At 61.6% G+C, this 13911-nt stretch overlaps 1 protein-coding gene across 3 annotated transcripts in view; it reads left to right on the forward strand.

Annotated features, from left to right (window-relative positions):
- Positions 1-165: 165 nt before the first annotated feature.
- LTBP4 (latent transforming growth factor beta binding protein 4) overlaps positions 166-13911 on the forward strand; it is a 28397-nt gene continuing 14651 nt past the window's right edge. Inside the window, exons 1-16 of one of the 3 annotated variants that reach the window (XM_086689807.1) lie at positions 166-417; positions 2272-2330; positions 2504-2632; positions 3189-3298; positions 8042-8233; positions 8419-8666; positions 8744-8846; positions 9243-9317; positions 9416-9538; positions 10107-10271; positions 10884-11030; positions 11172-11279; positions 11892-12023; positions 12108-12233; positions 13001-13126; positions 13649-13891. In XM_086689807.1, coding sequence (XP_086545933.1) covers positions 181-417; positions 2272-2330; positions 2504-2632; positions 3189-3298; positions 8042-8233; positions 8419-8666; positions 8744-8846; positions 9243-9317; positions 9416-9538; positions 10107-10271; positions 10884-11030; positions 11172-11279; positions 11892-12023; positions 12108-12233; positions 13001-13126; positions 13649-13891 — 2323 coding nt within the window. In that variant the 5' untranslated portion in view covers positions 166-180. Of the gene's footprint in view, positions 418-2271; positions 2331-2493; positions 2633-3188; positions 3299-4443; positions 4730-8041; positions 8234-8418; positions 8667-8743; positions 8847-9242; positions 9318-9415; positions 9539-10106; positions 10272-10883; positions 11031-11171; positions 11280-11891; positions 12024-12107; positions 12234-13000; positions 13127-13648; positions 13892-13911 lie in introns of those variants that run through there. The other 2 variants (XM_086689808.1, XM_086689809.1) reach the window with 2 other exon arrangements.

A 13911-nucleotide genomic window follows, 5' to 3' on the forward strand; every position in this document is an offset into this window, starting at 1 on the left:
CCCGACTCCCGATTTCGCCTCCAGCACTGAGAACTCCAGGCCCCAGCGCCCCCCGCCCGGCACCTGTCCCGCTAGCCCCTCCCCTGCCGCCTTCCGATTGGCCGCGCGGACAGCGCCCCCTGGCGGCACCGGGCTCTGATTGGCGGGAAGTTCGCAGCAGCGGCTAAGACTGTGGAGAAAATGAGTCGGCCTCGGGCGGGGGCGGGGGGCGGGGCCGCGCCAAGCCGGACCCGCTGGACAGACGGCCCGCCTGGAGCGGGACTCCACGCCGGACACGATGCGGCGGCCTGGCCCCAGCGGCCGCCGCCCCCTCCTGCTGGTGCTGCTGCTGCCACTCTTCGCAGCCGCCGCCTCCGCCACCAGCCCCAGCCCCAGCGAGGCCGTCGAGGTTGCGGGGATCCCGGGCCGCCAGGCCGGGTAAGCCCCGCTGCGGCCCCTTCTTCCTTGTGCCCCCTCCATCCAATAAGTCTGGTGGTCCGTGAGGACCAGGACTTGCGGATTTAGGGGAATACGAACCCAGTGCTTCAGGGTAGGGATGAAAGAGCCAGAGCTCTTGGATTTGCTAGGGCCCTCTACTTTGCAGGGGTTAGAATCCGGGGAGTACTGAGATTTTGAGGCGAGGGAGTCCCCGCCGGTGTGATAGATGGATGTAGCCCCAGGGAATTCCAGGGTTTTGTTTGTTTTTTGTTTGTTTGTTTGTTTGTTTGTTTGTTTCCGGAGAAGGGTCCCAGTTTATATGGGAATAGGGCTTTGAGTTTTCCTAAGATGATAGATGGGTGGGGCCCCCCAGCTAGGATGGGGTTCCCCAAGCTTCTTGGGCGCTTAAGGAGGAGCATGGGAGGTTATGAAGGGATTCTATGGTGGAGTTGAGATGTCCTGATTTTCTGGGGTTTGGGAACGACTGGATTAATTAAAGGGACCCTTGGGTTTTCCTAGTGACTTAGGAAGACGTGGACTTCGAGCCTGATGGCGGAGGGGCTTGCAAGGGGTTGTGCGGAGGGGGTTCCTCAGATTTCCTGAGGGTTGGGGATGCTCTTGTTTCCTAGAAAGAGGATCCCGGGCTTGAATGAGGTACCAGTGATTTCGCGGCAAAAGATCCAAAACTTCCTATAGATGCGGGGGTTATAGCCACCCTTCCTGTCTACGGGTGACGAGATCGAAGGAAGCAGTCTGCCTAGTACCCCCACCCCCCGCCCTGCGGCCCAGCGCTCCGTTACAAAGGCCCCGGGCTCTGCTCCCGCCTCGGTCTCTGCGAATGCGTTTAGTAACCCGAGCCGCGCCGGGGGCGGGGCCGGGAAGGGGTTAACGCAGAGAAAAGGCGGGAGGGATAACAGCAAGATCTGGGGTCCCGGAGGCTCCCATTCGGGCGGCCTCCTTCCCCACTGAGCCCCACCCGTCTGGAAAGAATCATTGAGCCCGACGTCCCCTTCACAGCATCTCCCCACTGCCCTTCTCTCGGGGCCAGAGCGCGCGTCCTCGTCCCTCGTCCCCCTTAGCCTCGGGATAATGGATTTGTCTGGGGGGCCCCTTGGTTGCGACGCACTTGCGCTGGAGCTGAGGACTCCGCTACTCAGAATCTGAGACCCACTGAGCGGGGGGATTTCTCAAAGAACTCCTTCCTCCTGGTCAGGCGGGAAACTGAGGCCCAAAGACACGGAGATGCCGGCTCCAGGACACAGCGCGTGGAAGCGCAGGAACGGTCTAGAACTCGGACCTTGGGATTCCCAGTTCTGGGCTGTGGCTCCTTCTGTATCCCCCTCCTCCTCCTCCTCAGCACCCCGCTGGACCCACAGTCAAAAAGAGGACCTCCCTCCCCAGCCGCTGAGGCCTGTGGAAGTGGCGCCACCTGCTGGCCATGCTCGGGATGATGGCTGAGTCAAGGACAGAGATGTGCGGGAGGGCGGGGTTCTAGATTCCCAGGCAGTACGGGCTTGGCAGTGAACTTAAAGATCCACTTTGCGTCATTAAAAAAAAAATTTAAATATTAAGGCTTTAAAATGCCCTTACCAATAAGACTTTACCACTAAGCACTTGAGAAAACAAATTAAAGTAGGGTTGCTGCGACTTTCATGCGCGGAGAATCTAAGCCATTTTGCCTCCCACTGTGCAGATGGGGAAGCAGGCATCCAGCGCAGTGCCACAAATTGATTAAACATCTATTTCGAGTTGCTCTCAAGCCTTCTCTTGACTTTCCCTCCCCTACCCACCGTTGCCCTCTTTGGGCAGTTTGAGAGGGTTAGGGGTCTGAGTGACTTCCACCCCTGTTTACAGAGTGGCTGCTTGTCGGTGCTGCCCAGGCCAGTCGCCCAAGAGAAGTCGCTGCGTCAGAGGTGGGTTCTTCTAGGTGGGGTATAGGCAGGGAGTGAAAGGGGGTAAGAGCAGAGGTGTCAGCCACTCCCTTCCCCACCTTTCATCCCAGCCGGAATGCTGGATGCACTTGGTGGAAAGACGTGGTCCCTTCCTTCTCCACTAAGTCCCTGGCTGTCTCCAAAGCCTCCTGCAGGGTCCAGAGCTGCCCGCCTGAAAAGTGTGCAGGCCCTCAGCAGTGCCTGACCCCAGTGCCCCAGGTGCTGCCGAGCCCCAGCCCCAGCGCGAGGAAGAGACAGGTGTCCCTCAACTGGCAGCCACTGACGTGAGTGTGCAATCCCTCCCCTACCAGATGCTCAGGAGCTCCCAGCTCCCCGCCACCAGCCACCATTCCCGGCACACGTTTCTTTCTGCTCCCTGCATCTCTTTTCCTTTGGTCTCTCTCTGCCTCTCCCTGGCGACTTGGATCTCTGCTTCTATTTCTCCTTTTCGTGCCTATCGAAGTCTCTGTGTCTTTCAGTCTCCATCTCTGCCCCTGTCCCCATGTCCCTCTCTCTGTATTTGCTCTTTCCATCTCTGTCTCTTTCTGTTTCTCTCATTACCTGTCCCTTGCCCTCTCTGTCTCTCTGCAACTCTCTCTTTCTGCCTCTGCCTCTGTCTTCTTTGCTCTCTTTCTCTCCCTTCCTCATCTGTGTTTCTCCCCAAGCCTGTGAAGAACGTACAAGGTCTGGTCCCCGGAAAGGGATAGGGGTGGGGGGTGGGCAGAGCTGTTACTGGGAGATCTCGCCGCTCGAAAGGCCCGTTCCAGCTAGGGTTGGGTCGTGGGGAAAGGGGGTGTCAGTCTAACCGCGTTGACAGCGCCTCTGCCCTCTTCTATCCAGGCTTCAGGAGGCCCGAGCTCTGTTGAGACGAAGGCGGCCCCGTGGGCCAGGGGGCCGGGCACTGCTGAGAAGGAGGCCCCCACAGCGCGCCCCTGCCGGCCAGACTCGGGGTAAGAACATCCGCCCTTCCTCTGCCGGGGGGCAGGGGGGTGGGTTCCGGGCCAGATAAAGCCGTCTGGTTCCCACGGTCCAGCCGCCGCCTAGCTGCCCCCCGTTGTAGCTCAGCCCCCCAGGACACGGACCCTCTAGGGACCCTGGCGTCCGGCCGTGCGAGGTGAGCCCGGGCCAGGACCAGACGCCGGCCAGAGGCGCTGACCCGCGGGGGTGGGGCCGGGAAGCCAGGCGTCCGGGCTCCCTGCGGCCGAAGAGGGGGGCGCTGTCCCGGCAGAGAGCGCAGCCCAACTAGCCCAGACAACAAAAGCGATTGTGCGGGTTGGCGCCTGCCCGGTCACCGAATGCCCAAAATTGCGGGGCGGCTGGGAGCCAAAGGCCTCCCCCTACTTCCACGACCCTCCCCCTGCCCTCCTCCCACTCCAGCTCTCGGCCCCTGGGCTAGCACAACCACCCTCTAAAGTCCCCCTCCTGTTGTGGCCTTCAGCCCAGATGTGTCCCCTTCTCCCTAAAGTCTTCCAGATGTGGGCATCCAGCCAGATGTGAGGACCCCCGCCCACGGCCTCAATCCACCGTTTGCTCTTTCTTATCCATTCTGACTTCTCCTACCAGGTGTGGGGTGCTGGCCAGATGTGGCTGCATCCCCAAACGTGCCCCCCAGCGTCCTGCCCACCATCCAGACCCTCAATTCTTTCATGTGCCCAGGTGCACCGACCCTTCTCCTCTCCCCCAGATGTGCCACCTGGCTGCCCAGATGTGCCATGACAGCCCCCTATCCAGATGAAGCCTCTTTCTCTGGGTCTAGGGCGGAGAATCAGCCTGTACCGGCCTCCCCAAATGTGGCCCCCACTCCTCTTTCCTCTTTATGGATTCGGCCCTGTCTAGGGGGAAACCGGCCCGCCCCCACCTGTTCCCTTCCCCGCCGCTCCCCTGCGGGCCCCATTCACTTGTTGGTGCGAGGCGGGGGCAGACGGGGCGCCCCCTCCCCCCTGCGAGTCTAGCGCCCAGCCTGCGCGCCTCTGGCTACGCGCCCAGCCCCACGCGCCCCCGCGCGGCCGCCGGGGAGGGAGTGGTGGGGAGGGGGGGGCCTGAGCGGGGGCGCGGCCGCCCTCCCCCGCAGGCGGGCGGGCGCGGCCGGGCCCCTCGGGCGGGCTGGGGCGGCGGCGCGGCGGAGCGCGGCGCTGCAGCCATGGCGGGCGGCGCGCGGGTGTCGCTATTGGTGCTGCTGGCGCTGCTCGGGCCGCAGCCCGTGCCGGGCCGGCCCCGAGAGCGCCTCCGCGTGCGCTTCACCCCCGCCGTGTGCGGCCTGCGCTGCGTCCATGGGCCCACCGGCTCCCGCTGTACCCCGACCTGCGCGCCCCGCAACACCACCAGCGTGGACAGCGGCGCGCCCGGCGGGGCGGCCCCGGGGGGACCCGGCTTCCGCGCCTGTGAGTGCGGGGTGGTGGTCCCGAGGGAGGGGTTCCCAGGGGGAGGAGGATCCCCGGGGACGGGAGAGACAGTTCCCCCAGGAGAGGGAGCCCAGATTCTGTGTACGGTAGTGTTGGGGAATCCCTGGGGTATTAAGGAAGGGAGACTTAAATTCCTGGCTTTTGGGGTTGAGTCCTGAGGGTCCCGATTTTGCAACGCAATGAGGGTTCGCAGGGACCTGTGGCGTCCCACGTGAGGGGACTGGGGCAGGCTTTCATGCCTTTGAGTCAAAGTGGGGGATACCAGAATTGAGGAGCCTGGGAGCTTTGGGGAAGGGGGCCCCAATGCTGAGATTGTAAGGAGTCCTTGGAGACTAAGGGAGAGTTTCAGGGCCCCGAGGGGTGTCCCAGTTTCTTTATCTTTGGTTGGGAGGGGTTAGGAAAGGATGCGAATGCCTGTGAGGAGGGGGGTTGGGGTGAGGAAAGTTGATCGGCAGAGCTGAGGGGGACAGGGTCCCTAGAAGGAGGGTCTCTGCGGGACTCTGAGTTGCAAGGGTCGCACGTGGGAGAGAAACCCAGATAGGAGGCCTAGGGGAAGGGGCGCCCCCTGGGGGCAGAGGGGACAGGAGGGCGCGCACCAGGCACCCCTACAGATAGGGAGCCCCCCGCCGGGTTCAGGTGAGGTGGGGAGGGCGGGTCACCTGTTGGCCCCAGGGTGCAGGGATGGGTGGGCTCTCTGGGTCGCGGCCTACCTGCCCCCAACCCCAGAGGCCCTCTGGAGTGGGGAGTGGGGGCCCCTGGCTCTGAGAACTCGCCCAGCCTGGCCCCTAGCCAATCCAGCCCTGGCCGGCGTGAGCTCATCTCCCGCCTGAGCCCCCGCCCGCTGCCACTCCCTCCCTCCTCCCCTTCCTCCCTCCTGCCTACACTCCCTCCCGGCCCAGCCCCAACGCGCCCGTGCCAGGCGCCGTGCCCAGGCGGGTGCCAAGCCCCTGGAGGCACAAGAGGGGCATGTGAAGGGGGGCTGACCTCGGCAGGACCCCAGTGTCCTCAGCTCCTTATTCCTCCAGAGGCGTGGGGCATGGAGTTGGCCGTGCCCATGTAGCAACACGTCCTGGGTGTGGGAGCCCCAAGGGAGCTGGGTGGGGGGCCAGCATTCAGACCAAGAGAAGGCGGAGAAATGCCCGAGGAGGCTGGGAAATGCCCTGAGACCTAGCTGGATTACCATGCCTGCCAGCAGAGACCCTTGCTATTTTGGAATCTTGATTCCTAGTTAAGCCTCTCCGGCTACTCAATTAAGGACCCTTATTAGGACACTCTGGAGTCCTGCCTGGCCTGACTCTCCTAACTAGGGGAGCCCAGAGTCTCAGCCTTCAGACCCTAAGCCTCCTCCCCACCCCTATCAACAGACTCCAGAGACCAGCCCCTCCAGTAAAGTTCCCTCCCATTCTTCTGATGTAATCCCCCAAACTGTGCCCCTCACCAGACAACTCTGTAGTATTGTCCCTCAGCTATTCCTCCCTGCTTCCCACAGAAACCCTAGACTACAGACCCTATGTAGTGATAACTCCACTCCCCAGTTGAATTCTCTTTCCACAAAAGACTTCCATTCTCTTATATTTCCAACTAAGTGCCATCGGATTCCCGATTCCTGTCTTTCCAAGCCTCGCTTTTCCAGCTGACCGCCCTCCCCAGGAACTTCTGATCCATCTATCTTCAGAGAACCCCAGAGGGTCTTGCTCAGCTGATTCTCACAAGAAGACTCTCCACAGATACTGTGACTGCCCCCCTAGGCAGCCATTCATCCAAAGACTTGGGCACCTAATCCCTTAGTTGAGAGGGGATGTGAGATCCACAGTATCTTAAGAATCTTCTCAGACAATTGAGGCTCTTGTGTGCTGGGGACTCCCAGGGAATCCCATTTCTCCATGTAAATCCTTTTCTCAGCACCCTCAAACTAGCTGTCCCCTAGAAGGCACTAGAGTCCTGTTTCCTGGGCAACTTCCCCAAAGGATTTAACGGACTTCTTCTGTCGAAAGGGAGCTTCGGTTTCTTCTGAGCTAGGCTCTCTTTCCATTCTAGAAACCTTAAGCCATCTTTGAATCCCAGAGTACTGCACTCTATCTGATCTCCTTCCAGGAGTCCAGTCTCTTTACCCTTCTAAATTGAAGGGGCTCCCTCTACGCTTTCCCTGTCTCCAGTGTGTGGCTCAGAATCCCACACACGCCTTCCTGGACGGCCCCAGCCGCCTGCCCCCTTCCTCCCCTCCGCACAGCTGTCTCCAGCTGTTCTCTGCAGCCCCGGGGGAGAAAGGGAGGGGGTGCCCTCGCAGGATACGTCCGGCCTTCTTTGGCTCAGCGGGCTCGGGGCTCCCCAAGGGTCCGGAATGCGGAGCCGCCGCCCTACCCCCGCCGCACCCCTCTCTTTGTTTACCCCGCCGCACAGCTGGCAGAGCCCCGCCCAGAGGTGGCCTGGGGCCCAGCGAGGGCGCGCAGAGGGGAGAGGAGGCGCGTTCCCGTCGCGGCCCCGCCCCCGGGCGACAGGAGGCGGGAAGGCAGAGCTAGAACTCTGGAGCGGGAGCCGGAGGGGAGGTGGGCGGAGACAAAGCGTGGTGGGTGGGGCTAGGACGCCCAGATAGCCGAGGAGGTGGGGCGGGAGGAGCGTGAGCCCGAGAGCCCGGGGAAATCCGCGTGAGGAAAGGAAGGTGGGCGGGGCTAAAGGCAGCAGGTTAAACACCTAGATAGGCGAGCTTTAGAATCCCGGGGGTAGAAGGTAATGTGGGCAAGGCTCTTAGAAGGCGAGGCATAGCCAGTGGGCGGAGATTGAGTCTCGTGGACCTGGCCAGAAGGAATGTGCGCGTGCCTAGAATGCTAAAGAGACAGAGTTGGGAAAGGGGAGTGGTGTTAGGGGGTGGCCAAAACGTTGATTTAGGCAATGGAAGAGACCGGCGCCGGGTCTGCGTAGCTAGAACAGCAAAAAATCCAGCCTGGTGAAAAGATGGGCGGGGCTAAGTGCTAAGGAAAGAACTTGAGTGGTCGCGGCTGAGCCAATGGGCGGGGACAGCGCTGCCTGGGTGGGGCTGGAACACGGTGGACTCGACCTCAAAGTGGGACTCGAGAGGAAGGGCGGAGTGACCTGAAAGTGAAGAGCGGGAGGGCGTGGTGAACTGACCCAGTGGGAGGAGCTATACCAGAGGGCTGTAAGACCGGACCGAGCCAATGCAGGTGGTCTGGGTGGGTGGGGGTGACACAGGACAGCTCAAGGCGGAGCGGCTTACAACCACTAGGTGACAACGTTAGGGACTGAGTTAGCCTCTCTCCTCCCCCTCCCCCCCAGTCCTGTGTCCCTTGATCTGTCACAACGGCGGTGTGTGCGTGAAGCCTGACCGCTGCCTCTGTCCCCCGGACTTCGCTGGCAAATTCTGCCAGCTGCATTCCTCAGGCGCCCGGCCACCGGCCCCAGCCATGCCAGGTCTCACCCGCTCGGTGTACACCATGCCACTGGCCAACCACCGCGACGACGAGCACGGTGAGGAGGGCGCGGCCAGGGTCCCCTCTGATCCCTCTGTCCACTACCTCGCCGTTTCTCTGACCCCCATCTTTCCTGCCTTCCCCTAAGTACCCTTCTCCAGTGCGCCCTTCCGCCCATTCCTAGTCCCATTCCGTAAGAACTGGGGTGTAGACACCCCTTTGCCCCGCCGTGCCTCCCTCCAGGCGTGGCGTCCATGGTGAGCGTCCACGTGGAGCACCCGCAGGAGGCGTCCGTGGTGGTGCACCAGGTGGAGCGTGTGTCCGGCTCTTGGGAGGAGGCGGACGCCGAGGCAGTGGCACGGGCGGAGGCGGCGGCGCGGGCGGAGGCGGCGGCGCCCTACACGGTGCTGGCACAGAGTGCGCCGCGCGAGGACAGCTATTCGGATGCCTCGGGCTTCGGTTACTGCTTTCGAGAGCTGCGCGGAGGCGAAGTGAGCAGAGGCGGGTGGGGAGGGGCCCGGAGCGTGCCACCACGCGGGGGCGCGCTCACCCAACACTTTTCCCACAGTGTGCGTCCCCGCTGCCCGGGCTCCGGACGCAGGAGGTGTGCTGCAGAGGGGCCGGCTTGGCCTGGGGCGTTCACGACTGTCAGGCATGCTCGGAGCACCTGGGTAAGTCCCAGGACGTCCCTGAGGTGCTTGGAGCTGGGGAGAGGTGATAACCCCGTGGCTCCTGGTACCCTGCCCATAGACAAACCCTGTTCACAAATTCTAACCACACGTACCCTGTTGTGGGGATCATTTCCAGTCTAGATCTATCCATACCGCTCTGGTACCGCCCACTCCACTTTCTGACTTTGTTTACTCTGTTCTCACCCCACATTTATACCATGGCCCCACTCATAAATTTCTGGAACCTCCCACGTTGCCTTCTGCCAGACGGCTTATCTCAGGCTCACCTTGCACTCAAGCCACACTCATCTTTTAATCTCTCCCATCCCTCTTTTGTCCCCGCCCATCTATTTTGGCTCCGCCCGCCCCTGGCCCACCCCTCTCTTCTCTCCACAGGCATTTCCGACCGAGTGGGCACCCCAGATGGACCGTGTCCAACCGGCTTTGAAAGGGTTAATGGGTCCTGCCAAGGTGAGCGGGGGCAGGAGTGGGAAGGGCTTGGCTCTACGAGCCGGGCTGGCAGGGAGCTCCCATCCCTGATGCCCCTGAGCCCACGGCATTCCTCCTAGATGTGGATGAGTGCGCGAACGGCGGGCGCTGCCAGCACGGGGAGTGTGCAAACACGCACGGTGGGTACACGTGCGTGTGTCCGGACGGCTTCCTGCACGACTCGTCCCGCAGCAGCTGCATCTGTGAGCCACGGGAGAGGGTTGAGGCTGGATTGCCCGCCTGTCCGCCAGGCCCTCAGACCCCATAGCAGAGCACCCCCGGGGTCTTTAATTGCCTTAGACTCCCACGATCCCCCCCCAGACTCCCGGGTCCCCCCAGTCACTCTTATTAGACACCCCCCCTCCCCAGAACGTCTCGGATTCTTACATACTCTCAGACTCCTTGGACCTTCTTCAGCCCCTCTAAGAACCCCTCAAACTTTTAGATCCATATCCCTTCCGATCTTCAGACTTCCTTTAGCTTTTCTCAGGCCCCCAAATCCCTTCCTCTCCCTCGACCACCAGACCTTCTGCAGACCTTGAGATCCTTCTCAGATTCTCCCATTGCCCCCTCAGGCCCTAAACCTTTCTCACACCTCCAGACCCCTCACCTCTCCTGAATGGCCTTTACAGACTTCTTTTGAATGGCCTTTACACCCACCAACCCCTCCCGGGGACCATCCTCCTGTCTCCCAGATCCCTTCGCCCCCACCGTTCCACCGTTCCCTATAGTCGAAAGCCCGCCCTGAAGAATTTCCTCCCCCACCCCCAGCCCAGCACGTGATCTCAGAGGCCAAAGGGCCCTGCTTCCGCGTCCTCCGCGACGGTGGCTGCTCCCTGCCCATTCTGCGCAATATCACCAAGCAGATCTGCTGCTGCAGCCGCGTGGGCAAAGCCTGGGGTCGAGGCTGCCAGCTCTGCCCACCTTTTGGCTCAGGTGAGCAGCCTCCTGCCCGGCCTATTTCTAGACTTGACTAAACGCGGTGCCCACCCTAGGTGCCCCAGGCCCTCAGATCCCCAGAGTGGACTCCACCAGGGTTCCACCTCACCTTTGGCCACCCCCACCCACCCCTGAGACAAACCCCTTCGCATCAACCCCAGCCTTGACTACCCCTAGCCCTTGAGGTATGCTGCCTGCCCAACCCTGTCCCCAAGCTTTGGCCAAGTCTGGAGTTCCAGAGATCCTGCCTTCAGTCTAAGCTCCGTCCCCACCCCAGATATGCCCTTCCCAGAGACAGTCCCCTGGCAGTGTAGCTTCTACCTAAAAACCAGACCCTTCAACAAACCAAAGCAGATCCCACCCTCAACCCCTGTCCCTGTCACTCTCCCAAATAGGAAAAAACATCCTTGGTCCCACTCATACCCTCAGGGACGTCCCATTCTGTGGCCAGTGTACCACCCCAAACCAACATCCAACCCAAACCCCTGACACACACCCAGGCCAAGCCTTGCCCCCAGTCAAGGCCAGATTCTAGATTCCTCTTCTGTCTCATTCCTTCCTGCTTTCATGCCCTCTCTCTGCCCCTCTCCCTCCCTTTCTTGTTCCTAGAGGGTTTTCGGGAGATCTGTCCAGCTGGCCCTGGCTACCACTACTCGGCCTCTGACCTCCGCTACAACACCAGACCCCTGGGCCAGGAGCCACCCCGAGTGTCCCTCAGCCACCGGGCTCCACCCTCCACCTCTCGGCCACCCACAGGTGAGCTGGCTTCTGGAGGAAGAGGTGTCATCTCTGAGGGGCTGCCCTAGCCTCATAAGGAGGGGGACACCCAAATCCAGCTCTCCATTCATTGATATTCCTTTGTTTTTTTTTTGTTTTTGTTTTTTTTTTTTTAACCAGGCTTTCTGCCCACACACCGTCCAGAACCCCGACTTGAGCCAAGGCCAGGCCCTGAGCTTCCCCTGCCCAGCATTCCTGCCTGGTCTGGTCCTGAGATCCCCGAATCAGGTGCAGTAGAGGGGATCGAGGGCATCAATGGGGGTATCACAGGTGGGGGTTCTAGCGGGGAGCTCCAAGGTGAACATTCCAGGTTAGGGATGTTACAGCCAGAGGACTTAAGGAATTTGTGGGAAGAGAGAAAGATTTGGAGAGCTGAGTGTTGGGTAACATTAGGAGCTGGTGTCAGACAGGCCTGGGTTCAAGTTCTCACTTGATTGCACAAGTCATTTAACCTCTCTGAGCCTCAGTGTCCTTATCTGTAAAATGAGGATCATTGTGAGGATTCATTGAACTATCCCTGAAGAGTCTGCCACATAGTAAGTGCTGAGTTAATGTTGGACAGTTGTTTTTCACACAGAGGGCACTAAGAACGTATCTCGGTCAGAGGACCGGAAAGCAAATATTCAGAAATGGAGACTTTGGGGGTGGCAATAAGGGGAATTCAGGCAGAGGATCTGATGAGAAGTCCCATAATAAAGGAGCGGAGGATCAGAGGTGGAAGAGGGGTGGGGAGGGACAGACATGAGGGTGTCTTAGGCAGAGCGTCTGAAGGAATTGTACGGGGGTGAAAGGGACAGAGGATTCAGAGATGGGGGAACCCTGGCTGACTGGACTCCCCAGGTCCCTCTGCGGGCGTGTGTCAGCGCAATCCCCAGGTCTGCGGCCCAGGACGCTGCATCCCCCGGCCCAGTGGCTACACCTGCGCGTGCGATTCGGGTTTCCGGCTCAGCCCGCAGGGCACACACTGCGTCGGTGAGCCCGACAGAGAGGGTGGACGGAGGCGGGGCGGGGAATCTCTGCCAACCTCCTCCTGACCAGCCCCTTCCTGGCCCTCAGACGTGGACGAATGCCGCCGCGTGCCCCCGCCCTGTGCCCCCGGGCGCTGTGAAAACACGCCAGGCAGCTTCCATTGCGTGTGCGGCCCGGGCTTCCGAGCCGGCCCGCGGGCTACGGAGTGCTTGGGTGAGAAATCCGCCCTGCCCAGCTCCAGGCTCCACCCCTGCCCGGGTCTCCCTCCAGCAGTTCCCGCCCTCCCACGCTTCCCCACGCTCCCGGTCCCGCCCCCAGACCCGCTCCAGCTCTCCCTTCGGCCCCACCACGGCTTCTTCCCCGCCCAGCCGGCTTTTCCCGACGGGGCGGGTCCCCGCTGTAGCCGACTTCTCTCCCCAACCCTGTCCCGCTGCGCTCCTCCCTTGGCCCCGCCCCCACCATATTCCCAACTAGCTCCCGCCCTCCCTCAGGCCCCGCCCCTGTTCTACAACCGCGGCAACCTAGCACCTGACTCCTGATTCCTAACCTGCCGCACCTGGGCCCAGTACTCTAAACGCCCCTTGCCTCGCTTCTGCCCTCCCTTGGTTCGGTCCCCATAGCCGCCCTTCCCTCCATTGCCCTGCCCAGATCCTGCCTTTCCCAAATTGCCCCCCCCTCACGGTTCCCCTCTCCGCCTCTGCCCTACCCGGCTCCCCAGTCCTCATCTTGCCCTTCCTTCTCACCTGCCCCGCCCCCCCCCCCCCCCCCCCCGTCCGCCTACGCCTCAATCCTACCCATTCCTTGCTCTCCTTACTGTCCCTGACTGTCCCTGGCTCGCTCCTCAGTTGGGCCCAGGCCCAAGTCTGGCTCCGCCCCTGCCCTCCCCTCCTTCCATCCTCCCAGAGCCCTCGGAGGGCGGGCGTGGGGGCCGTGAGGGGGAGTGTCTGCCCCAGTCTGAACCTCCGGGTTTGTGACTACAGACGTGGACGAGTGCCACCGCGTGCCGCCGCCGTGTGACCGCGGGCGCTGCGAGAACACTCCAGGCAGCTTCTTGTGCGTGTGCCCCGCTGGGTACCAGGCTGCTCCCCACGGAGCCGGCTGCCAGGGTGAGGAACTGACAGGGACAGAGGGGAAGGGGATGTGCGGGGAAGGGTAGAGTGGCAGTGATGAGGGATGGAGAAACTGAGCAAGAGGCAGGGGAAGGCTGATTGCTGCGAGACGGGGCGGGGGGAGGGGGCAAGTTCTGAGAACCAGACACCTAGCCTGATGGCTGTAGAGACACAGTGACACGGGGACGGAGAGGCCAAGTGATCGAAAACAGAAAAGCTGAGTCATTGAGGATGGAGAGGCTGGAGGATGGAGAGAGATGTCAGTTCTGGGGGAAGGGGGTAGAGTTATGGAGAACAGGACAGAAAGAAGCCGACTGATGCTGACTAGAGTTCTAGGAGGCGGACAGGAAGCTTGGGGATTGAACAGGTAGAGGGATGTAGGGTGGAGAATTTGAATAATGGGGAATGGGGGGCAGAACGAGACAGACAAGGAGGCAGACTGATGGAGGTCAGGGAGGCAGAGGGGAGCACGGGGTGGGGGACATAAAGGTGTGACTCTGGGCCCCTTGCCCCGGGCAGATGTGGACGAGTGCACGCAGAGCCCAGGCCTTTGTGGCAGAGGGGTCTGTGAGAACCTGTCTGGCTCTTTCCGCTGTGTTTGCCCGGCTGGCTTCCGGGGCTCGGCGTGTGAAGAAGATGTGGATGAGTGTGCCCAAGAGCCACCGCCCTGCGGGCCAGGCCGCTGTGACAACACGGCTGGCTCCTTCCACTGTGCCTGCCCTGCTGGCTTCCGCTCCCAAGGACCGGGGGCCCCGTGCCAAGGTGAGGGTGCCGAATACAAG

This window comes from Puma concolor, chromosome E2 (assembly GCF_028749965.1).
Source record: "Puma concolor isolate L17-30 chromosome E2, mPumCon1.1.hap2, whole genome shotgun sequence".
NCBI classification, from domain to species: domain Eukaryota; kingdom Metazoa; phylum Chordata; class Mammalia; order Carnivora; family Felidae; genus Puma; species Puma concolor.